General features: G+C 39.9%; 1 protein-coding gene across 4 annotated transcripts in view; it reads left to right on the forward strand.

Moving 5' to 3' along the window:
• Positions 1 to 25615, forward strand: part of AFF3 (ALF transcription elongation factor 3) — a 322024-nt gene that overhangs the window by 164953 nt on the left and 131456 nt on the right. For all 4 annotated transcript variants that reach the window (XM_057422167.1, XM_057422168.1, XM_057422169.1 and 1 more), the window contains one exon: positions 22534 to 22620. In XM_057422167.1, the coding sequence (XP_057278150.1) occupies positions 22534 to 22620 (87 nt within the window). The remainder of the gene's footprint in view (positions 1 to 22533; positions 22621 to 25615) is intronic.

The following is a 25615-nucleotide window of genomic DNA, read 5'->3' on the forward strand; positions in this document are numbered from 1 at the left end:
AGTGCCAGCTGCTCCCTTGCTACTGGGGCTGCAGATGGCCCCACCAACACCCAGCAGCTCGCTCTCCAACGGTCCTCGTCTTCCCCCTTTCCTGCAGAATCATCTTTACACTATTACTTTTAGTAGACGTTATTCAGTAATGACCTGCTCTTCATCACACCCTGCCTCCCTCCTCTATTCAGGACCTGGGAAGCAGGAGGCACTCCATGAGCAATGTTGTATTAAGCTTCAAGCCACAGAAAAAAGTGGTTAAAAGCAATAAATACATTCCCATGAACTGCAAAAATGTTACTTTTTATCAGACAGAGGATGACTTTAATTTGCCCCCCATGAGCATCCATGGTGCACCTCCCTGCCTGGCCATCCCAGGCATTGCAAGGGGTCTAGGCTCCTTCCGTTTGTTCTCCATCAAAGTGTGATATCTTGGGATAGATTCTGCAGGCTTAAAATAGAAACATTCCTGCTTGCTGCTGCTGATGTATCATTGGGTAATCATTAAATAAATTCAGTGTTTTACTGCATTAACAAAAACACATGATTGTTTAACAGAGTATATTACAGAAGATGGAGGCTTTAATGGTCTCTATGGATTTTTAGTTTGTAAGAGTACATTATGAAGCTGTCTTGGTAGGGTGCTGTTTTCATATGTGAAAGAAGTTACTGGTGTTATACATCATTTTTATATCTTGTTGCTAGGCAACATATCATAGTGCAGTTATTGCAAAGGTGTCTGCTTCCTCGTTAAAAATCTTCATGTTGCTCCTTAATTCTGCAAAATTAGCTCTGTTATTGATCTTATCCTGCTTCCTCGGATATCTATTGATTGCAGTTTCCTCCATTAGGTTTTGGAGAAATATAAGGTTTTTTATTAACTGAATTTGGGGTTGAAACCTAAAGCATGTCCATTAAAGCTAATCTTTACTTTCCTCCTTCATCGCAATTTGTTTCCATGAAGGGAGCCATGCGTTTTCATTCACTTGGGATTCAAAATCAGAGAAGTAATTTGAGCGGTGGTATATTTAAGATACGGCCTATGACAGCTAGGCTTAGAAAAACCAGCAACAACAAAAAGCAGGGGCTACCTAGGGTGTTGTGGGAAAGGTCTAAAAATTCCCTTTAAAACTCATTTCTTCCTCCTTTCAAAATAATCTGCAGCTCCTGCTTCAGCATAGTGCTGTTGTGAACTCCTGCTATATTAGTATTTCCAAATCTGCAGGCAGTTTTGCCTCAGCTTGGGTCAGGCTGTGAAAGATTTGGAGCTTTACAGGACCGAGCTGACTTCATCACCTCACTTCATTCTCTCCTGGAGAAGGCAAATCCATTTCAGAAAAGCACACTTGTTAATAACAGGCAGCATCACTCGCAAGGATCTTCCGCACAACAAAATAACACTGTTTTTTCCGAGTGCCAGTGTTTATTCCCTTCATTACCGCTCCTTCCAAGCTTCCTTGAGTTGGAGAGCTGTCTGCCGGGGCCATATGTGCTCCCCAGAGGCAGCGGTGGCTCTGGCACGTGTACCCCCAGATGCTTCTGCAGTCTCACACAGAGCCGGGGCATGTGGAGCGGCTGCCAGCACCAGGCAAGGGGGGAACAGGGGGCTTCCTCAGACCTGCATGTGCAGCAAATGGCTCTTTATTATCCTCATCCCTCATACCTTTGTTACCGGCATATTGCAATTCCTTCCGTTAACCAGACTTAATGCAGTAGCTGTTGGTATAGCTACTGTTCATTTTGAGACAAATGGTAGTATTGTAATATCAGATTTTAATTAAGCTGTTTTGGATAAAAGCTGGCATGCTAAAAGCCTTTGTTAATGCTGTTCCTCAGTACACACCCACACAACAACAACCAGTAAATCAATTGGATTTCATCTAACCTCTCCCTTGGAAGGTATAATTTGGCATGTGGTATCAGGGCAGTTATTTCTAAAGGCATGTGCTCCAGAGGAGGGGGTGAGTGAAAGAAACATGAAAGAAGTTCATTCTCTTCCTTTTTAAGCTGTAGATGAGTTAAAAGTAGATATAAGACTTTGTTATGCTCTAAAGCCTGTTTTTTTTAAAGGAAAAATGTTCAAATAATTAATTTATAATGGGACTAATTAGTTCTGTGAAAATTTAATAGATGAAGTTGCAAATGAAAGAAAAGAAATTGCAAAGGCCAAAATGTTTAACTTCACAATCAATCAAGGTACTTTCCTAAAAAATGTCTAAAAATAATTTTGACAACATTTTAAAACTGATAGTTACCTGCTCACTTTAAACAACTGCGTACATGCACATTTCATCCCTGGAGCACACTGGGCTGTTCCTTAATGACCATCTAGCTTCATTTGCATCCTACCTGCTTCCCTGTAATTTGCAAGGGAAGACAAAGGGTGGCCTCACACTGCTTTTCTATTGCTTCTAAGTACACAGTTTTCCTTTAACATTTGGGGCCTAGATTGTACAACAGATTTAGCCCTGCTCCTCCAACATAATTAGTGAAAACATTAATGTTGCTTTCCCACTAACAATTCCTCTGCTCCACACCACTTTCTGCCCCTGATAATAGCAGGAGTGATGAATATTCAACCTGACTAACTTGGTCTAATTCCTTCCCCCAACTCTGATCTCTCTGAGAGACACTGTTAAAATGGATGTGACTCACTGTAGTCTGAGAAGTGTTACCAGTGTCCAGAGGAACCTTCCTTTCATTTCAGAGAAGAAAGGAGTTTGAGAAATCAGGCTCTCCTTTAGTATTTTTTTATCCATAAAGTCACGCTTTGTTTGATTAATTTGGCCGATAAACTCAGCTATCAGTCAGAATCAGCTTAACTGGATGATTGTTTAATTCATGGGAAATTTCTGCCATAGGTTGCCCAGCTGAATTGGCTCAGTTAATCACCTGTTATTTCTGTGTGCAAAACACAGGGAATTCTCTCTTAATCCACCTTCAGATTAAAGCATTAACTGAGACAGTGCTATGGGACAAGAGCAACCTGTGAGCACCAAAAAACATGGTACTCCTTACCTATCAACTCCAGAACAAAATAGAAGATACCTCATCATCAAATAGATGAGCCTCCAAATCATGTACAACGTTGTGTGCAATACCTACATTGCACATTATTTCACTGGTTTATAAATAATTCAGCGCTGATTTCTGAACAGAATATAGTTCCATTGGCTCTCATTACTTCAGAAAGGCTATCCTTGCTGGTTAGCAAGCCAGATGTCCAGCAGGATTCCCCATCGGCCTTCTCTCCCAGCTACCAGAGTATCTATCCCCCCTCATGCTCATGTGCATTGGCTGGCTTAGGAGATGAAGTGACAGGCACGAAATTGCAAACCACCCAGTCCCAATTCCAGGACTGTTCAGGTGCTGACAGGCAACGTTAGCCTTGCGCTGTTACAACAACAAAACACTTTACCTGGATCATAGGGAGCAATGGGTTTTTCCATATTGTCAAGGAGACATATGGCTTTCAAGAAGATGCCTTTTTCTGGATGCCACAAACTGGCATGGTCTATAAAATGCCCTACCCCATCAACTCAGCTTTTCAAGGCTCTGCAGGGATTTGTAGATGAAATAATCTCTGTGACCAGGAAGAATCATGTTACCAACTCCTATTTGCTATGCACTTCATTAAAAAAACCTTGGATGTTTTACTCCCATAAATTCTCTGCTTCTCCACTGACCCTCTGGATGCCCGTAATTCTTAGAAAACTCAAGTAGGCAGGATCAGAACAATTTTGTTTCTCCAACATGATGAATCTGCCATCCCTGCCTGTTGCTTTTCTGTGAATCTAAGTCTCCCAGAACCAAATTTGACACCTGGTGCCAGCCACCACCTGATAGTCCAAGGTTTTTTGGCCAACACTCTTCAAAACATCTTCATGCCAAGTGCAGAACCCTCTACAAAGCTGAATGTAAGAAGTGTAGGGACTGGATTGCTTCCCAGCAGCTCTCTGATCAGCTCAGTCAGAATACATCCATCAGCTTTGTTGTTGGAGCCCAGCAGCATGGTTGCACGAGCTCGTGTCGTGATGGGTTTGGTCCTCATGCTTTCATTCCAGTCTGAGTTGCCAGGGTCAAAAAAAAAGAAGAAACACTGAGCCAATCTGCAGCTTCAACCATGGGACACATTTGCAGGCATCCATTTTCCTATTTTGTGAAACATGGCATTTCTTGGCCTTTGCTGGACTTGCCCCAACTTACTTATCAACTCTTGCTTAGGATACAAAGGTGTACCATGCCTTTGATCAGCCTGATGGTTAAATGTGCTGTGATACTTCTAGCGGAAAAAAAGCCAAAGTGGTAAATATGACCAGTAGCAGGTAGGCTGGCAACATACTGTTACTTAATCTTACTGAGATTAAGACTATTTTGTTAGGCAAAATAAAGTCATTGTTTCCTTGTATCGCTTCCTCTGTCTGAATCAGTTTTGAGTTTCATCTCGTATTAGAACTGCTGGTGCTCTGGGGCAGGAACTGCTTTTTCAGTGTCTGTGAGGGGTGCAGGAGTCTAGACCGTACCTGGACATTTTCACCTCCCATTCACAATTATCAGGTAGTTCCACTTTCCAAAGTGAGATTATTTGCAGAGACCTTGTGTTCCTAGCTGGGAGGGAGCCTTCATCTTGGCATTTCAGCTTGGCTTACAATAGCCTGGAAGGAGCCTGTCTTAGAGAATGGTGGAGATACCCAGGACCTGTTGGCTTGCCCACCCCTTGCCTCATCCTTTAAAGGAAAAAGTTTAGCCTCATCTGAAATTGTTTCCAAAATTCAAAAGATTCTGAGAGGTCCCAAACCTTAGGTCCCTTTACTAAAAATTATACAGCTGTAGCTTTGCTTCTCATGAGGCATTTGCCCCCCCAGTTGTCTCCCTACCTTATCAGGCCATCCCAGTTTCAGGATGGAGTTCCTCACAGACTTTTACTATGTCTTCTGAAGTTACAGAAGTGAATCTTTAAAACCTGTATATCTCAGGGAAAGAAAATTATAGTTATTCCAGCACCCTATAGCATTCATTCTTCTGAGAGCTTTCAATAAAGCCCAGACACAGGTAAGTTCAACACTGCAAATGTTGTGTTTAGATTATGTCACAACTTGCAGATAGTTTAAGACTTCTGCAAATATCACATCAATCTTCTACTCCAGCAGTTTAGCCTACTACCCATTTTCTTCCCCAGAATCTCAGATCAATCACAACAAAGATGGTTAAATGTCATTCAATGTGTAAAGGATTGGTACATTAAGGTGATACCCCCAAATTTCTGAGGGGTTCAGTCTGGAATGATTAGACTTTCAAATTACTCTTACTTGGACTTGTCCAGGTAAATTTTTTACTGTATTCCTATATCCCATGGGTTACTAAAGAGTATCCTCCAGACAAAGACCATTCTCTGTTTGCAGAGGTACTCAGACCTGCTTCTTAATGCTTTTACTCATTAACTTTTCCAAGTCCTCAATTCCACTTGGTAAATCAGAGACCAGTGTTGATAAAGGTGTCCCCAACTGTTCTTTGGGTAAACTTTATCCTCCCACATCTGGATTTAAAATGCAGCTTGCTGGTTAGTAAGAACAGGGACCAGCTCTTGGAGGAAAGGAGCAGCTTCCTTGGCATTGACTGTGGTTTTTCACAAAGCGTTTTCCACACAGACTTCCTAGTTCACTTTCCTTCCCTGCTGACTTGGAACCCAGTGCTCTGGCATACCTCACTGTTGAGGTACCAAGTGTTAAATGGCCTCCTCACGACAACCTTACTGCAGGTGCTCCTGAAAGGGTCTGAATGGGAATGGTGCACCTGGGGGTGCCTCTAGTGTTTACCACTGTAGAGGGAAGCAGTGTCTCCTGCACCAGAAACTTGTCCCTGGAGCAAAATCTGTGTGGACAGCCCCTCTTCAAGAACCGCAGTCAATGTCGGGTAAGTTACTTTCTTTTCCCCCTCCTTCTGTAATTAGACATCCCAATTATGTAGTTTAATTTAATTAAAGTAATGATGCAATTATGCAATAATTGATACATAATCGGCATGCAAAAACCTGTGTAAGTATTATTTAACCAACAGAGTAAATTCTAGATGAACCTTTTCAGTCTCTTAAACGTATATAATTTTAGCAGCAGCTTGAATAGGGGATTTTGCCTACTTATGCATTTTTAAATCCTTACTGCCACGAGAAAAATTACTTTTTTTTTTCCCCTATTTGTGGGCATTCAGCTTTCATTGACTTCAATGAGAGCTGTCCCTGAGCACCCACAGAGAGAAGGAAAGCTCAGAGCCTCTGGGAGACTCACCACAAGTATCTCATCCAAAGATGGCAAAGTGCTACAAAGCCAATTCAGGAACGCCCAGTATTGCATTGCCTGATGGTAGAGGTGATTAAAATAAACTGAATTTCATTGTCAATTACAAGAGAAGAGAGCTGAGTGCTACCTGTACTGGTACTTTTTTACAAAACTTACCACATAAGATCCCTCTTTTTTCCAAAATTAATTAAAATTGACTCCCTTATTGTGCAAAATAACCGTGAAAAAAAATGCATACTACGTATGCACCACACTTACAAATGTACAGACTAAGCCTTAGCTGTGGATCAACCCAAGGGCTCATGCACCAAAATCATGAGAATGTGCAGGTGGATGCACGAGTCTCTGCAATAATGGCACAAAAAGGAATCTAGTTTTCTAGTATTAGCTCATTTTTCTGAAATACATAAACTGAGAAGCATATGTTTCATCGTATGAGGATGTTAGCTGTATCTGCAACAGCCAAAGACCCATGTTCTGAAGTGACATCTGAGACCTAGGGGTTTGTCTGATAAGAAATGGGATTTCTTCTCATCCTTGGATAATACTTCCTTTAACCTATCCCATCCCCTCACTGTTGTGCAGTGAACTATTTACCCTATATGTTTTTCTTCCGCCAGCGGTGTGGCTGAATGTCAGCAATACCTTACCCTTGTTTTGGAAAGCACTGTGGAATCAAATACATACACATTTATATAGAGCTCTATAATTAATCCAGCATGTCTGGATGTGTGAAGGAATGAGATTGGCTTGTCCCTTTCTTTGTCTCTATTGCATAACTCTTGCTTTAAACTAGGTGTATTATCCTGTGAGAACTTATCTAGCGAGTTTGTTCAAATTGCCCCAGTAGCTGTGTCTGTAGAACTATTCACAAGCAGAGAAGATTCAGAGGAAAATTTGAATGTTCCCTGATAAGCAGTCACTTGGGCTTTTTTGTTGGCTTTTGGATTTGGGTTTTTGTTTTTTTTTTCACGATTTGCTACTGAGGATCTAGTTGTAAGTGTTATTACCCATGTGTGTGGAAGCATAGTTTTGATTTGATCCATACTCTCTTTAATGCCAGAATTGCTAAAAAAAAACAAAAAACAACCTTTTAAAATTTGATTTCAAATATGATGGTTTTACTGTTATCTTTTGTTAGTATTCATACTGCTAGTGTAAGTGTATAATATTTTTCATGATAGACACTAAAAATATGTAAAATAAAAAAGCCTACAACTGAACAGTTCCTCATTCATGCTGATATAAATTCTGTTTTACATATGGAAGTAACTGAGAGCCTGAACATATGATCCACAGTTTTCAATTTTAAGAAGAACTCGCGGGTGCTTAGGTGACCCTTTAATCACTGGTAAGGGTGATATAGAGAGCATCTTTGTCTTCCAGTATTTTTCTTTCACCCACTTGGTTTCAAACTGAATGTAAGGAGACAGACTTGGCTGGGCAGCGAATGAAGAAAGTTTCCTGTGTCAGACTGAGCCCTAGTTCCTTTGACCCAGAGAGAAAAAAAGTCATTCACATGCCTTTCTTGGGTGAAATTCTGTCATTAATGGGCTGGAGAACATCAGTATATCCATTCAGTAACAGACATCTGGAGACTGAAAGAAAGCAACTAAAAACTATGGGAAAATTCAGCAGGCACACTACTGAATTTAAAAAAAAAACAACAAAACCAACAAAAAACCACCACCACAACCAACAAAAAAAACCACCACCAAAACCAACACCACTACAACCCCCAAAACAACCAAACAAATCAAAATCTATTTATATTCCATGGAAAAAATCAGCATAAAAAACTAACATCCAATTATTTCATGGCTCTGCTTATATTTCTTACTAACAAAAGTGTCTGTAATGTAGCTCACAGGAAACATCATTGTGTTAGTTTTCCACCAGTCTTTCTCTTCATTGTTTTAGCAGCAAACTCACAAATATTTGATGTAGGAACTTGAGCTGAATTTGCCAATAGTTTGGTAATTCTGATAGGCCAGGGGCTGCTGTCTTTGGTCAAGGTACAAAACCAAAGTGCAACTGATCTCAAATTGCTGAGCGTGATTTAAAGGAAAATATTTGAAAGAAGTATAACTGCCTGAATTACTACTCTTTTATATGTTTTTGAATGAGAATGTAAACGCCAAGGGCGGTTTTTTGCTATTTAATACTATTAAATCCATCATTAAATCTCTCGCTGAACACTGGATGAATTTAATGGTGCCCTCAAGTGCCGATGCTGATCCTTGACTGTGTTAATATTGTTGTATATACAGATACAATAAATAACACTTAGCTAAGGTAGTATTAGCAACCTTATTGGGTATATCAATGCAAATAACTCTACTAATGAGATTAAGCATCAGAAACCAATGGTGATATGAATCTAGGCACTGGGGCTAAAATATGATAGGGATTCAGCACTTTGAACCTGTTAATAAAAACAGACTCTAGTAAAAGCTTTACTGCTAGTTGGCATTAAAGGATTAATCTGAAAGTACATTTTTTTATCTTTTCTCATTTCACTTTATAACATGCTCTGTCTTAGAACTTCAGACTGTCTTGTACACAGATATTACAACTGCTTCTATTTGCTGAACAGTCAGCAAAACCCCTGGCAGGCTACTCTGCTTTGCCTCACTGTAACCAGAGTTCCTTTTGGTTGACATAATTCAGCACTGGGGATGGACCAGGTTTGTACCACTGGTATTACAGCTGGTATTCTAGGCACAGGGTTGCGTTAGCTGAGTCACCTCTAGATCACTGTTTCTTGAATCAACATACACTGGTTCGGTGCAATTGCCTTGTCATGCAGGTTATTTTAAGCCACCTAATGGAATTCCAGGATCCCATTTTTTCCCACAGAAAAGCATAAAATGTTCATGTTTGCTACTCTTTAAGCATTCTAGTAATCTCTGACTGTCTCCACTTCATTTTGAGGGTGTTCCTGATTTATGCTTTCAGTGCTGGTAGGGCAAAAAGCTCTATGTTGTGATCTTACTTCTGATAAGATTCTATGTATACTAAAGCTTTGAAGGATATATCCACTGCTTTGTTTTACTAAGAAACTTTTTCAAAGGAAAGAAAAAAAAAAAAAGAGAACTGACCTAAAGGACTACCTTTAATCAGCAGGGTGAAATCCTTCCCTGGGTAGGAAAGTCATTGAAGTCTGAAGTGGGAATTAATTGATACATAGACATTATGTGGACTTTCTTAATGCAGTGAATTGCAGTTTGATGATTCTTATGAAGAGAAATCAAAAGAAATTAATATTTTTCTACCACAAAAAAACCTTTCATGACTTTTAATATTTAAAATTTTCAATGCTAAGGCAGCTGTTCCCAGTTCCCTGCTGTCTAAAGAATAGGTAGCATAATTAAAAAGTGGTAATGGTATGTCCTGTTTCCGTTTTCTTTAAGTATTACTTCACTTTTTTCCCACATGATTTCTATGAGCTGAAAAAAAAAACCTCCAAAACTGTACATATCCTCATTTTTTTTAAATGACAGCAAAATATGTTAATTTTCCTGTAAAGTGGATAAGGAAATCGTGTAGTTAAGAGCTCAACAATAAACATGCATTTGTAACCATCTTACTTCCTTGCGTGCCTCTGTCATGATGCAGCCTGCAATTTCATAATCACCTACTGTTTGCCGGCAAACATCTTGAGGAATGTTTTAGAGAGTTGTAAAAACTTTTCTTAGCATCATTTTTCATAACATCCTATCTGTAAAACCAAGCTGTCTTTCTACTGAGAGTCTGGTACTACATCAGTAGAGATTACCCAAAAGTGGTGAGGCAGCAAGATACTCTAGTCCATGCAGGCTTTCTGTGCATATGGGTGTTTCATCAGTTCAAGTTTAATTTTTTCATAACCAGTCTACTTATGAGCTGTTTCCATTCATTTAATTTGGTTTTAACTAATTCAGATAAGTCTAAATGTGTTTGGCTTTGGTTACAGTGGTTTATTTTTTTAAACAGTTGCAAATTCCTTATTCAGACAATGCCTACAATAATGAATAAGGTGCTAGCATCACTCTGGTTCTTAATGAAATAAATGGTGTAATGGATTAAGCCAGAACATTTGCTTTAGGAAGACAGTTAAGGACACAGTGTATATTTTCATACCTTCTACTATTTTTTTCCAAGTGGAGTCACAGAATGGCATTATCACCCTTCATACCAGTTGTGCTGGGACACGGATTTTCATAAGGGATTTTTTGACTCAAGGTTCTTTCAACCTTAATTCCAGTTTTATATATTTTACCTCATAATAATAGTACGGTACATCCAGAGATTACAAGGGTGCTGGGATGCTTAATTCAGGTTTGCAGAACACCTTGCAAATGAAAGCCAATGTGTACAATAAGCACTAAATACTGTTTGGAGGCTTAAAGCAGGCAGAGCTTCAGACAATCATAGCTTTGAAGAACCCACTTAATATAAACATTAGATAAGTGTGAATTGCACAGCTAAAGAATGGTGTCCTTCACTTCTTTATGGGTGTATTTGCAGCTAAAGAGAAGTACAATTTAAGATCACTTTTAACAAGAAAGACGGATTGCCTAGGGACATCTGGAGCAAAGAGGCTCTCCCTGCCTAAGACAGCTTCCCAAAGGCCACCCCATGTGTAGCAGTGGTAAGTGCTCCTGACAATGGTTCCCAAGAACATGATGGTGAGCAGCAGTAGCCCAGGTGGGCTCCTTGCCTGCGTGTAAGGACCATGTAAGAGCTCCTAGAGGCACCATGCTGCTGGCAAGCCTAACATTTTTCTACACAGCAGCAAGGGACTGGCCTCAAGCCCTCTCCCCACCCTTGCTACTCTTTTCAGGGTGCAGGTCTGGTGCAGCAGGAACCTGCAGCCTCTGAAGTGCTGTGACTGTGACTGTGTCAGCTCTGCAAGCAGGGCCGGTGCCTCATGCACTCACGCTCTGGTTGGCCCCATCACAGGATGTCTCTCCTAAACACCCAAAACAACCTGGCAGATGAATGCCAAATAGCCTCCTTGTGCCTACTGATTTATTGCTTTGACTCTGTGAAACAGAAAAAAATTTTCATAACTGAAGCCCAGTGTGCTTTGCTTACCGAACCCGTTACTGTGGTGCAAAAAGCCCTGAATATCTGGTTTTGCCTCAATAAGCCAACGAAGACTGTAGCATAGCAGCGGGTCTTCGGTCTTATCTCTTTCCAGGCTTTATGTTTGCCTCTGCTGTCAACAATGAAACCTCCAGCCTTGTTGCATCCGGTTTGCATTGGCCAGGGTTTTCATGGCATTCATGGATGGGTGTCTCAGAAGTGCTTGAGGGACTTTGGATGAAGCGTGCATCCACTGGGACTTCTCTACTAAAGTCTTCAGCTATTTAGAGGATTCTTCCAGCACATATTTGCTTCCTCTCTTCGTTATCCCATATGCTTTTGACACACATTTGGGGAAAAAAATCCTTCAATCATCAACACCAGAAGATGTCAAAAAGAAAAGGAAGTCACATCACCCATCTAAAATACTGCCAGATGATCTTGTCCACAAAAGTTTCTGTCAATTCACAGATCATTAAATTCACAAGTTCAAGGTGCAGTAGTAGTTTTGAGGAAATTCAACTACGTGTTTTATCCCTGCTAGAAGATAAAATATCCTAGGTAGAGAACCTCTACCAATGCACCATGCAAGCTTTGGGTTTTGTGCATTTACTTTTTACTGCAAATTAAGTCCCAAAGATATCCAGTAATCTATGTTAAGAGGGACCATCCTCCTTGTGCCCACTTGTGCTGGTATTTTTGCCACTGTAGAAGTCAACAAAACCTGATGCTCCTGGTAACTTCTGAACAAAATCGTAGCCTAAGTATGCACAGTGCCATGTACATGCTACAACATAGTGCTCCTCCCAGAGAGATTATAATCCACGTATATAAATAGGAGTTGGACTGCACATAACTAAAAGGAAGTGCTATGAAGTCACTTTTCCAAGTGCAGCAGGATCTGGCCAGCCTTTTACATTGCAGAGTCTTGGAGCTGGCCCACCAGCCTTTGGCTGTAGCACCAAGCCCCACTTTGCCACCTTGCTAGATTTTTTTCCAGTGTGGGTGGCTGATTCTCTGGGAAAATAAAGGTTGTTTCCCTGGGAAGTCCTGAAGGGAGTAGAAGGAAGTTTGTGCCTGGAGAGCCCTGAAGGGAGGAGAAGGAAGACTGTGCCTGGGGAGCCCTGAAGGGAGGAAAAGGAAATTTGTACCTGGCTCCCACTTCTGGCCAGGGCTCATTCCCCTTGCCCTGAGGTGAGAGGTTGGTAGTATGGAAACCCTGGAAACCCTCTTTCCTCTCCACCTACCAGGAAGAGGGCATGTGTGTTACTGAAGACAACAGGAGGCAAAGAGGCACCTTGAGTAGTGGCTGTGCCTACATGGACCTGCTGTTCTGCACACCATGGTCCCAATTTGGGCAGATGCCTTCATCATATTGACCCCTCAAATCCCCAAGGCATCTGGACCTTATACAGTCAAAAGAAGCAGGGGACAACTATGAGCAATCAATTACTGATACATAAGGAAAGAACAAACTTTTGTTTTCATCTTTTCTAAAACACAGTGGAGCAACCCTTTCTCTTAATCACTGCCTTTGTGATCAGTACCTGGCATTCACATGTGAGTACAAATGGTTCACATGTTTTCTTGATTTACAAAGCATATATTGAGAGCCGTAAATTCTAAGGATTTTGATGAGCTGAGAAAGAAACTCTAGAATAAAGAACAAGAAACCAACTTAGGTGCATATTAAGTGTGAGTCTGAATGGTGCATTTTATCACCCAGTCTGACCAGCGTTCTGACCTGTGTAACAAGCCAGATAACTGCAGCCACTCTCCCCTGGTTTGAGCTCATTATCTTGTATTTGGCTGAAGCATATAATTCAGAAAAGCATCATTTCTTTATCTTAAAACTTCAAGAGATGAAGATGGGCATTTCTGTAGCACCGCATTCCAGCAGTGACCTGCTAGATCTTAAGTTGGGGTTTTTTTCCCTAGTTTCAGTTTTCTTTTATGTCCTTCTATACTTTGGCTCATGATGCAAGAATTTAGTGGGTTTCATCTTATTGTGATCTGACATTTTCCACTAACACCTGTTTGGAAATTTTGTATACATGGACTTTTACTAAGCATGAACAACCTTGATGTTTCCAGTCATCTCTTGCGAACCCTATTGAAGGTGTTGAGTATATGATCTACCTTTCACTTTGGGACACTTGACAGTTGGCTACAAATAACTTTTCCAAAAGGCCAGAGAGGGAGGTTTTTTCCCCTGTGAAGGTACTTACCCAAATCAAGCATAGTAGCTGTTAGTCTAACAGGTCTGATCTCTGTAAATACCTGTGATCTTTTCTTGTTCCTTTTTCACCCTTTCAGAATTCCCAGCATTTTTAGAGAAATGTGGTCAAAGAAACAGGCTATTCCAACATTGGTCTCACCGGTTTTACTGTGCTACCTGCTTCTCCATTTTCAAATACGCAAAGATGGAATGAGCTCCTTGGGCAAGGGCATGTGATGTTGGGATATTATTTTCAGTTGCTCCTCCTCTGGTGGTCTGTAACTCCTTTCTGGGTCCAGTGTCAAGTCTACCAGATATATATGGTATTCTTCATTTGTGGACATGAATTTGTCTGTGTTCAACTCCATACCTCTGTACTCTTAGCTGAACTGGTCTCTGTCAGCGTCAGCCATCAGATAGTGCCACTGTGCTACTTCTAGAATACAAATCATCAAGATTTAACATCTTTCTGTCAATTCAGATCTAGGAGGCATACGATTCAACCTTGAGAACAGATGGTTGAATTCACATACACTGAAGCATGCAGTGCTACACTGATTTCTTAATCTCATTCAAAATAAATGACTTGTATATGAACAGATTCCCCAAGTTGTCAGAACATCATAAACAAAATTGTTTGCTAATTGCAGTCAGCCACATCTTTGCTAGGTTGTCTGAGAAAGATTTACAGGATGTTTTGCCTTGAAGAACCTCTCTGTGCTACAGCAGAGGAATGGGAAGATGAGTGCCTGCCTTGATGCTCAGCTGCGCGGTCTAAGGTCCCGGTCTGGTGTGATTTTTTCACCTGTAAATTGAGCATATTTCATTTTATATCATTAAGAAAACACAGATGAAACACATTTCATTTAATATTATTGTGATGGAGCTATGCTTTATAGAGCCACATTTGACAGAAATTTAACTTTAATTCCCACCTTTTTCTTTCAATAGTCTTTTCTTACCCTCTCTATCATCTCTTCACACTCACCAAGAAGTTTGTTGTAGTAGGACAGAACAGAAGCTTTCTTTCTTCTTGTTATGGTTGGCAGCTTTTGCAGGTATGTTAACTGAAAGGCGTTCTGGTGGTACCTTAAACCTTAACTCAGCACAAGGTATTTAATTCATGTAATGTGTGCCCATAACTTGTGCACAGAGTACACAGACCCTACTGTTTTAACCAGAACTTCATGAAGCTTGAAATACTTGATCAGTTCGCTGAACAAGCTGAGCTAAATTTATACATTCATACCCAGTGGTGAATCTCCACTGCAGATGCACAAAAGAGGTCTTTGTATGAGCCCTCGGGTTCCCACGAACCAAGTGAGGCTTTACGATGTCTTCAGTCCTCTTAAACTGGCTTCAGGAGTATGAAAGACTGGGACTAAGAATAAATTAGGCCAATTGATGACCCACTATTTCATGTTCTGTCCTGTGGGTGAACCAGGGCCACTAATGCACCTATCAGAAAGCTTCCAAAATTCCACAAAATAAGAAACTTGAAAAATGTGTCTAGTTTTAAAAAAAAAATTTTCCCCACAGCTCTTGCTTGGATGACCTCCTCAAGCTTAGCAGTGTATTTTTGTCTGGAGTAAAGAGATGTTTATATTAGAACATGACATTCATTTGTGGCAAAGATATTTTCGTATTGCTAAATATTTACTGTGACGGTGTTTTTGTCTTCTCCAAACCACAGATGTTTTCCTTAGTAAATACATCTTTTTTTTAACTCTGGACCTTTTTTGTTGTCTGCTCCTTTGTACATATTAATGCAGTCTCCATCAAAAGCATGGTATGTCCCTCACCAGTGTCCTGATCTTTATTTTTCAATTGCCTTTGTTTTAACTTTTTGAAACATTTCCAGAGCAATGCTGAGGCCACTACCATTGCTTTATTAGCATTCTACAGAATTAACATGCTTGTTACAATCTCTGAAAATGTTGGCTATATGCATTTTTTCATTATTATCTGAAATCATGCAGAGATCTAGACCTTGAAGTATCCTAGGTCTTTTCCTTTCCTCTTTCTCCTCCCCCCGCTCCCAAGAGGCAGCTATTCATCTTCATTAGCTACTTATGTTAGCTTGCTGCCAACTGAGAGTAGAAAACTAGCTGCATCAGTCTTGCATGGCAATTCAGGAATTAGAATCTACAGTCCTTGGGTGCAGGAGGTTAATGCACTAATAAAGGTTGTACCTTGATTAACCACATCATCTGAGCTTGCCCAGGCAAGACTGGTTTTCAGACAGTTTGTCATATCATATGGCCCAATGCATTCATCTGAAAACACAGCTTCTTAGCTGAGGGCAGATATTCATCATTTAGAATAAAGGAGATAAAGGAGAAATTTTGTCTTTTTTTTTTTTCAGTGAAGAATATTTAAAAGTTTTTAAGGAAATCCTCTAAATTATGTTTATGCTCTACCTGTAAAGGAACATGTTCTTCTTTTCCTGACATAGATAAATCTTTTTGTCTTAAACTCTGATAAGAGAGAGCAGGGCATGGGCTATATCTTAATCAACATTCTCTGTTAGAATCAAACTACATTTCTCTTGGGTATACATAGCTTCTTCTGGACTTACAGGCTCATTTAGTCCCCTGAAAATGAATAAAAATTTGCAAGAGTCTTTGTTAAGGAATTATAATCATACAGTGAAGGACCTAAATAAGTCAGTTTGATAAGTAAGCAGCCCTCTTTTGCATTTATCTGTCCTAGATTGCTGAACCTTGACTAAATGTTGCAGGTTATCTGCAGGATGGTTCCATTAAAGCAGAGATAATGTATTCCAAACAGAAACTTATTGCGCTGGCATTTGTGATTTGCTATAAAGTGAATTGAGCCACAGATCACGCTGCAAATGTTCATGATTTGGAATAGTTTCATTCTGTAGATACCAAATATCTGGAGATTTGATGCGAACACAATCTTTAACACTGCAGTCTGCAAACTCTCTGACCTTCTTCCTTTCTAAAAGCCTAATTTCTCTTTTTTTCTTTCTGTCTCCCCAGCCCACAGAGGCATGCCCACACGCACAGAGTCCAGTTTCTATTAGACAGTTTCAGCTGATGCCTGTCCATGCAGGTCTGAAGAAACAAACACAGCACAAATGACACAGTCACAAGCTACACAATTACCTTTATTTCTTTGCTTAGAACAAAAAGAATTCCTTGACAAGCACTCTCCCCCTGGACTGTCATGTATCTTTGGATGTTATACTGATGAAAACTATTGAAAGGAATTCATATTACAGAAAGCAACAGGGCATTTGAAGGGTCTTGGGACTGGTGCCAAAGAGGAGACGTGGTAGAATGTGTTTTACAGCAGATTGCTGTGAAAAAAAGTGACTCCTTGAAATCATTTCAGCAGAAACAGGAAGACAGAAGAACTGCTGACTGAGATTCAGTGCTGAACTGGCACCCAGCTCGGCATAAACAGTGTCCTTACAGCTATTTCAGCTCCATGACAGGGAGCTTAGTAGTTGCCTTTTTTCATCCTTCAGTTAGTGGGTGGGTGAAACCACATTTGTCCCTTAAGTTTAACAAGCATTTTGCATCATAAGTGACATAAATACAAACTGTAAATTAAAACCTGGCCAAATAAGTGGATGGAAAGGAAGTAAAACAGGAAACAACAGAAGCAAGAAGATAGATACGAAGATATTTTGTTGGGTGGTGGTACTGAATAACATGTTACCAGAAGGATAATGTCAAAATAAAAGATGCTGAAATGGAAAGAGGAAAATTATCAAGTTCCCAAAGGATACTACAGGGCTTAGGAGGAAGAAGAAACAGAGTTAAGTAGATGAAGTTTGGATAAGTGACATGATAAAGAAAAAAAGAGAAAACATCTTTACCTTTCTATTTTACAGGTGTATATTTAATGTTTGGGTTAGAAAAGTTGCAGCAATAGCAGATACTAGAGGAATCAAAAAAAAAAGAAAATTTGCTTTTCAGATCATGGGAGCTTTATCATAGTGAAATGCTGTCAGCTTCAACATGGTCTCCAAAAGCTTCACTGTCAGACTCTTTACTTTGGATTATTTGACACTAAAATCATAGCCATGTTGTCAGCTAGCGGCAGTGTAGCTTCACTGAACTGAACGGGATCTTTGCCAACTGACAGCAGTTAAAGAGAGAGCCTCCTGTGTTAAAAAAAAAAAAAAAAAATTAAAAAAAAATCTATTTTATGAAGACAGGGAAGTAAAGGAATTAGATGTTCTCAAACTGTGTCCTGTGATCACACGCTAAAGGATCTTGGAAAGCTCTGCTTTAGCTTTGTGTTGCTTCGACTTCCAGCTGAATAAACATATCTAATACTTCCCTAAAATGTGCATTTTAGTGTAGGTAACTACAAAGAGAGAGCCTCTGTGGTCCTTGTGAGCTAACCAGCAGAGTATTTGGGAAGGAAAATTGTGTCTCACCAATCTCCTGTAATTCTTGTGACGTTGTAGAGCAGAGGATGAAGCTGAGCCAGCTAAAATAATTTTCTAAAGGTGTTTGACAGGGTCCTTTATGAGATGCTGCAAACATTTCTTAAATCATCATATGTGGAGAGACAAAATATTATGAAACAAAAATTGACTAGGTGAGCACAAGCAGAGGAGGATTAAACAGTTTTCTTAATGGCCCGATGATAAGTTCTCTTTTTGGCAGCAAATGAACAGCAAGATAATACATGTGGCTAGACTTCAAATCTAGATTTTACTGGTCTCTCTACTATGTATTAAATAGAATTTTTCTGAATGAGTTCAACCATTCCTGGTATCATGGTGCCACACAGCAAGATTGATGGCACTAGATAAATAGCATTGCCTTAAGTCTAGAATGAATATTATTATTTACCTCTGCATGGTACTTTTCCTGAAAAATTACCTACAAGCTAGGGTTAAAAGCCCCAAAGAAAACCCTGCCAAGCAGTCATTAATCCACAAGAAATGTCTTGTTACTTAATTGTTGCTGCGGAAACTGAATTTGGAGCAAGGATACACAATACTATAGATTTCTTTATTTGAAGGTTTTCCCCTTCAGTAAGAAGAAAAGCCAAGTTGGCACACTGACTAAGATTAACTAGGCTTGGGCCTTTATAGCTTGTAAAACTGGACCTTTATATATACCTGCTGAAAACTGATTTACCACAGGTGGAGGCAAGTTGTAGGGTTGTAGAGTTACAATACACGTGTGAATGAGACGTGCCATCACCACCACAAAGATGACAGTGTGAAACAAAATCCCTGTAATCCTCACAAAGAGAAAGGTAGGGGGATGGGTTAAAAAAGAGGGGTTTGCAGAGCCACCTGTCAGTCTTCAGCAGGCGGAGGATGGCAGTCATCGTCATCTCAAAGAAGCTGTCCTGCAGTTGGGCATATGTGCTTATCCACATGTATTTTTAAGCAGTCTATTAGGGCTCTCTTCTTTGATCTAGAAATATTTATCTTCCCCGCTTCTGACCCCAAATGGCTTCTCAGTGCTTCCTTTAATTTACATTGTTCAGGACTTTGAGGTTAAACTTAATGAAGTTTGGAGAAAGATCTGACTTGGTTTCGAATTAGACTATTATCTTGTAGTGGCTGGAGCATTTTCTGGTGCCAGCTGTTTCAGACATATTTTTTTGTCTGATTTATTCTAAAAAAAAGACAAACCACCAACATCAAACAAAAACAAGCAACACACAAAAAAAAAAAAAAACAAAAATCCCTGGTTTTTTCTCTTTATAATTTCAAGAAACTTCTGCGTCAATTAATGTTCTAACACCAATTTGAAGGTGCTGTGGATCTTAAGTACATTCAAATTTCCATCAGTCCATTTGAAACATTATTTTCAACCCAGTGGATGCCTTGTGCCAATAATGCCAATACCAAACTCCGAAAACAGTCAAGTTAGCTGAGCAGAAAAATTGTGCATGAAAGCTTATTTTAACAATAAAAGTTGAGTCCTTTCTATTTAGTTAGATAGATAGTTGCCTTTTTGGCTTACATTTTCCAACATTTCACACCATGTACTAAAAAAAAAGATCTGATATATTCATATGTCACCACTCATACTTTTAATCTGTCTCAAATATCTTCAGATAGAGTCTAAAATCACAAGATTTGGTACACAGGATTTGTTTTGGCTTGACCTTGCAAAGTGTTGGCACTTCCTGGACACCTAAATCCTTTCTCCTGATTTTTGATGTTCTGTTCTTGGCAGCCGGAAGGAGACTGTGCACATGGTTTAATATTTATCTTTTGAAAAAATTTATAATGTTTAAATCAGCACTCCTCAGTGGTGACAACCTATAGTTTTCTGATTTTTTTTTTTCCTAATTTGATTTCTTGTTATAGTTTTCTAAATTCCGAATGGTAGTGATAATTATACCATCAGATCACGACTCAAAATACTGTTCTGGTAAATTCCCATTCAGATATTCGTGGTAATGTCAATTATTAACCCTGGCAAGCATCAGTGGTCTTACTAAGTATTTGTGTCAGAAAGGCTTACAAACAATTTGAATTATGTGGAAAGCTTTATTATATACTAGAACTCAAAGTAAAAAGGGGGAAGAGAAGATGCTGAAAAGAGAAAAAAAAAAAAAAGACCATTAAGGGCATTTTACATTGAAGTGTGGATGAGAAATCATCTTGGGGAAAAGAGAAATGAAACATTTTGAGATGTCAAAAAAAAAGGTCACCCTTATTTTTAATCAGCCCTCTGGTCCTTTCCCTGGATTAAGGCGTCATTGCCAGACTTGGGCAGGCAAGGCAGGAGGGAAAAGCTCTGCTGCTGTAACAGATTGGTTTCTGCATAGCATATAGCAGACTTCTCAAGAAGATGGTTCTCTGAAGGTGACAGTGAGGGTCAGCTACTGTATAACCTGGAGGAACTGCTTCTTGGGCAAATGGAAATCAGAAGTACTGAACAGCGTATTTCACAAGCAGGATTAACTTTAAGTCAAAGCCACCAGACGTTACAAACCTAGCTGCTCCAGTTCTTCAGTTAACAGGGATAATGTGCAAAGTATTGCCCTTCAGAAGAAAGGGGCACGTAGCTCATTCCCATGTGCACTCTTGGGCTCAGCACCTCAATTTGTAGGGAAAATCACTTTGTGTGGAAGTGGGGTTTTACCAGTGGAAACACCTGAAGGCTACATGTGCAACGTCCCATTTTCTAGAAAGTAAATGGTCCTGTAAGGGAAAAGCAGAGAAAAGCAGGTGATAAAGCAATACTTTTTTTAGATCACAGCCTTAGGATTAAATGTCTACATTGCAAATCTCCTTTTCATCAATTTATTGTCATAACCCTTTACTGCTGGAATATTTCTTAATACATAATTCCTTAATCTTTTGAAAAACAATAGCATGTGTGCCAGGTACTTGAAGCAAAAAGCAATCTGATTGCCTGTGCTTTTTTGTTGCCTGAGTCTAAAAAACTTACTCTATATTAAAAATTGCTGCATACTGCTATTGCTGGCACTTATCAGATAAGGAAGTCATAAGATGAACAATCTGCCTCAAAGAACTGAAAAGCAAAGCAATTCTGATACTGAAACTGCAAACCAGATAATGCTCTGATTAGAGGCATGCACATAGATTAGAGACATATAATAAATCATGTAACTTTTTAGCCTCAAATAAAATAAAAGAATGCAGTTTTTATTAGGAAATAAAATGTTTATCAAGAATGCTTTAAAGGTGACATTTATTACTAATAAACTGTGTTGAAAGGGCTGATCCTTTCATTGGCAGATGATCCTTTCTCTGGCAGAACAGCCGGAGACTTCCCTCTATGTAAAAAATATCCCAGCACAGTCTGTGCTGGGTCAGGAACCATTTCCGTCAGCACTTATGAAGGATGGTCAAGAGACTCACCTGCACCTTTTTTCAAGCAATGAATGAGTCATGGAAATATAACTCCAGTATTATTTTGGGACTGATCGTGGATCTCAGGACAACTTCTTGGAATATCACTGAGAAACAATTCCATAGTTAGCTAATGTATCAAACTCCCGCAAAGCATCTGCCAGGCAAACTCTTGATAGTGTCAGCAAGCCCCCTGCTCAGGCAGGATGCTATTTGCTCTTCAACTCTTGACTCTTCAGGGTTGTCACGCTCCACGCTGCTTCTCATATTAATTGTGTTAAGTTACTGTGTACCGAATATTGTGGCTGTTGGTGCTGAACATGCCAAAAAGCACGTCCATCCTTTAACAGCCTGCACTACAGAGGAATATGAAGCCTCCCTCTTAACAAACTTCTTGTCTGAAGGGTTTTATTTAACACCTTCCTAAATGCAGCCTTGCTTTGGAGACCAACTTGTTCAGGCTTGAATTATAACAGTACTGAGGATGTTCCTACCTGCTGCCTGAAGCTGTTTCAAGGATGACTGCATATAAGTCGGGTCAAACTACATATGTCTCTTAGCTATTAAAAAATGTCCTTCTAAACAACACAGGGAGGGTGTCCTGCAAGGCACAGACAAATTGCAGTTAGGAACTCATTCAACTCCTTTACAGTGATAAAGGCAATTTTAGGAATTAACCTTTGAGTAAATGTTTATCATTCTGACCTTGTCTATGAAATCTATTTTGTGATTAGTCCATAGCGTGTAACCCATTACTTGATCACAAACTGAAATTTCTTTTCCCATACTATAAAAAAAATTTCTTCTGTTAGTTTCACCATCCAGAACACATTGCATGATTAAAATATGGTTGCAGATTGTCAGAGAAATCAAACTTCTTGCATTTAAGATGCATTAACTATTCAGGAAAACAAAATGGTGCTTAAGAACTGCTCTCAAGAGTCTGTGAGAAAAATCAATGTAGCTCATGTATTGTCTAGATTATATGTAAACTGGGCATTTCCTAGAAGCTGCAGTAACTTAAATATTCCACTACCCAGGCACTCTAGCTGCTGATACACTATCATTGTCTTCCATTCCATTGACTTTCTAAACACATTTTGCTGTACGATATTGTTTTTCAGGAGATGACCCATTCATGGCCTGCTCCACTGTCAGCTATTCACACACCAGGAAAGGCAGAACAAAGCAAATTTTCCTTCCCAAACAAGGTAAGCCATGCCACATTACATAGAACCATGCCTCCTTCCCCTCAAAATATGCCCTAAATGAGCCCTGATTAAGCATGTAGGGTCTCTGGGCTGAGCTAGATACCGTGTTGATTGACCTTCTCCATGTGTATGCCATATGTGTGCCAGTATCCCCTGCTTTTCCTAATTGCAACCTCTGCAGAGCTACATGATCTTGTTTGCACATCTTCTGGCAGCAGCACTGATGCTGGTGTGTGGATCACAGATTCCTCACTGCAAGGCAAAGATGCACATGTCCCTAGTGAGGTGTCCAGAAGCGGTGTTTTCTGCAGGCATCTGCTGAAGCTCCTGACTGATATACCTCAGGGTGCATACAGCTGCTGCAGGAAAAAAAGCTCCTGCTTGCATCCATTGCTCCTGCTTTTTATAGCTTCACTAGCCAAGATTTTTGTTGAAACCACTGAGGTCTGAGGTGGGCTTTACTAATACACTGGCTTCTGCAGTCAGAGGCTGAGGAGTGGACATACATCCTTTGCCACCAACCTGGCTTCAAGGGCAGCATTGCTACAGAGGCAGGCAGCCCAGTGCCATGATTCCCAGACGGGCCACAGAAGTATTTGCCAGGGAAGTATTTGGTTCCACAATGGACCAAGGCCCTGCTGGTGGTCCCTTGAAACCAGCTACACTGTTGTACGTGTATCCCAGGGAGGATGCAGCATGGCATGGTAAAGCTCATTGGCACACGGTTGGGAAAACCACAGTATTTATACTTGGTGAGTAAGGAGGGAATGAAATCAGCTATCCCATGAAGAGCCAATAAAAATTTCATATTGTATCACCATATACTGTTTGTATGCCACAAGCTCCACTATATTTCATTTATTTCATATAGTTCATAAGTTGAAGCTTGAAATAAGATATTGATGCTGTTTGTAGCCTTTCTCCTGTAAAAGCAAGTTCCTTTGGTAACTTTTAAGTCCATTCTACAAAATTTAGTGCAGGGAATAATTACAACCACGAAGCCAAGAAACCGTCAAGGTTTGCCTACACTAAAACAGCTTTTCCGTGGATGAGGGTGTCAGCATTTTGAAATACCAGGGGCGTAAACCAAAACATCTCTGGCATGTTATGAAAGAAAAAGAAGGAAATAACTGACTGTCTATTTGCGCACTAAAGGCAGACAGCTGATTGAAGATGGTAGGTGAGCTAGAGGCTTGTTATGTTAGAGTAAGTCTGGTAGGAGATAGATAGATGGATCAGCAGTTTACAGTAAAGTGAAGTACTCGGATATGGATGGCAAAACCGAAGTGGTGCTTGCAGCTTTGACATTTCTGCCATAATTATCACCACACAATGTGCTTACGTGGCATGAGTGCAAATGTGAGTGGTCAAGGTGTGCGCCCATCAGTGTATCTTTGTGGCTGTCATGAATGTACTTCCCCTCACCTAAATGTATTGTGATAAATATAGGAATAGGAGAACCACAGACCATAGGGCAAAGATATGTGGATAATGGTCTCATCTTCTCTGCCTGTTCATCCATCTCTCTGGGAAATATGTTAATAGTTTCAACTGCAGGGCCATTTCAGAATTCCATCATGCATTTTTAAAGAGCCTTTTCTAGGTGGTTTCCTTTTCTCTTACCAGAGTAGATTTGCCATTTTATTTAAGTTTAGGATGAACAAGATTTCGTTGCATAATATATGAGCATACTTTTGTACATAAAATAACATCATAACTTTATTGTGGCCTGGGTGGTCTACATGGTCATAAATTAGAGTGCTTTGTGTGAAATGGGGAAGAAGTACCTAACAAAACTCATCAGAGTTCTGAAAAAAATCCTGCATCACTGGCTATAGGCCATGTTAATTTTAAATGGGACCTCTATTTTAAACTATTTTAGAATAGTTAAGAGCTGCTTCTGTGGCTTAGTCTGAATCTGTACAGTTGCAGACATTAGAAGGCATCTGCTTTTAAGGTCCATAATGCAAAGACAGGTTTCCTAGTTTTTCAAATGTTTTTGAAACATTCATAACCTACCTATTGCTTTTCACAAAATGTGGTGTAAAATCATTATTGGGTCTCATAGGGAATGTCTCCATAACTTTTAGAAAGCTTATCCACAGGTAAGCTATGTAGCTGTCCCACCTTGTTAAAACCTAAGGACTACACCAAACTGTTGTGGATCACACATTGTTCAGATAAATGGGCCTGTCAGTTAAGCAGTGGCCAAGGACAGCAAAGAGGCTAAAAGGCTAAATTCAGGGCATCTACTTCATCTCTTAGTTCCAAGCGATGCATGGTACTGTGAATTCAATTTCAGCGTTGAGAGATCAGTTCAGTTAATTTGCAATGACTCTTCCAGCCAGAGAAGCAAGTAGGCTGCAATCCTTTTTAACAGAAGACAGTTTCCAAGTGTAAAGATACTCATCATTTTGGGAACAAGAAAGAGAGCAGCTTGTAAGACTCCTGCTCTGTTGCAAGGATGCAAATCATCCTTACTTTTCTGCTTATGAAAACTGATTGTCAGCATCATTAGTTCCCATACATGCCACACTGCTTTTAACCCGCAACTCAAGTAATTAGTGATCTGACAGCTTGAAACTTGAAATTTATTAATTAGGCTATTAAAGTTGCAAAGACCACAGCAACTACAGCTATACTGGTTTTAAAATCAGTCTAGTAATAAAAGCTAAATAACTTAGGTTTATATTTCACAAGTAGAACAGAACTGCATATTTGAAACTGCGTGTGTGGATGAGTCCATCTAAATAAGTATATGCTTGGTGGATGAGGGGGATATATGTGCATATGCTGTACCTGTATGTAAAATCAAACCTCATTAACATGGGAGATCTGCATTAATGCACAAAAATGGAAGGAAAGTCTCTGTCAGGTTTGACACAGTACCCAGTAGGCAGTACCCAGTAGGTTTCCCAGCACAGTGCTGCTGGGAGAGCACATTTAGGGAACTGTCCTTCATGTGATAGAGGGCATAAAGTTACATTTTCTTTCT

This window comes from Pezoporus wallicus, unplaced genomic scaffold (genome assembly GCF_028554395.1).
Source record: "Pezoporus wallicus isolate ANWC-B61680 ecotype Strahan unplaced genomic scaffold, APGP_CSIRO_Pwel_v1 contig_5785, whole genome shotgun sequence".
NCBI classification, from domain to species: Eukaryota; Metazoa; Chordata; class Aves; order Psittaciformes; family Psittacidae; genus Pezoporus; species Pezoporus wallicus.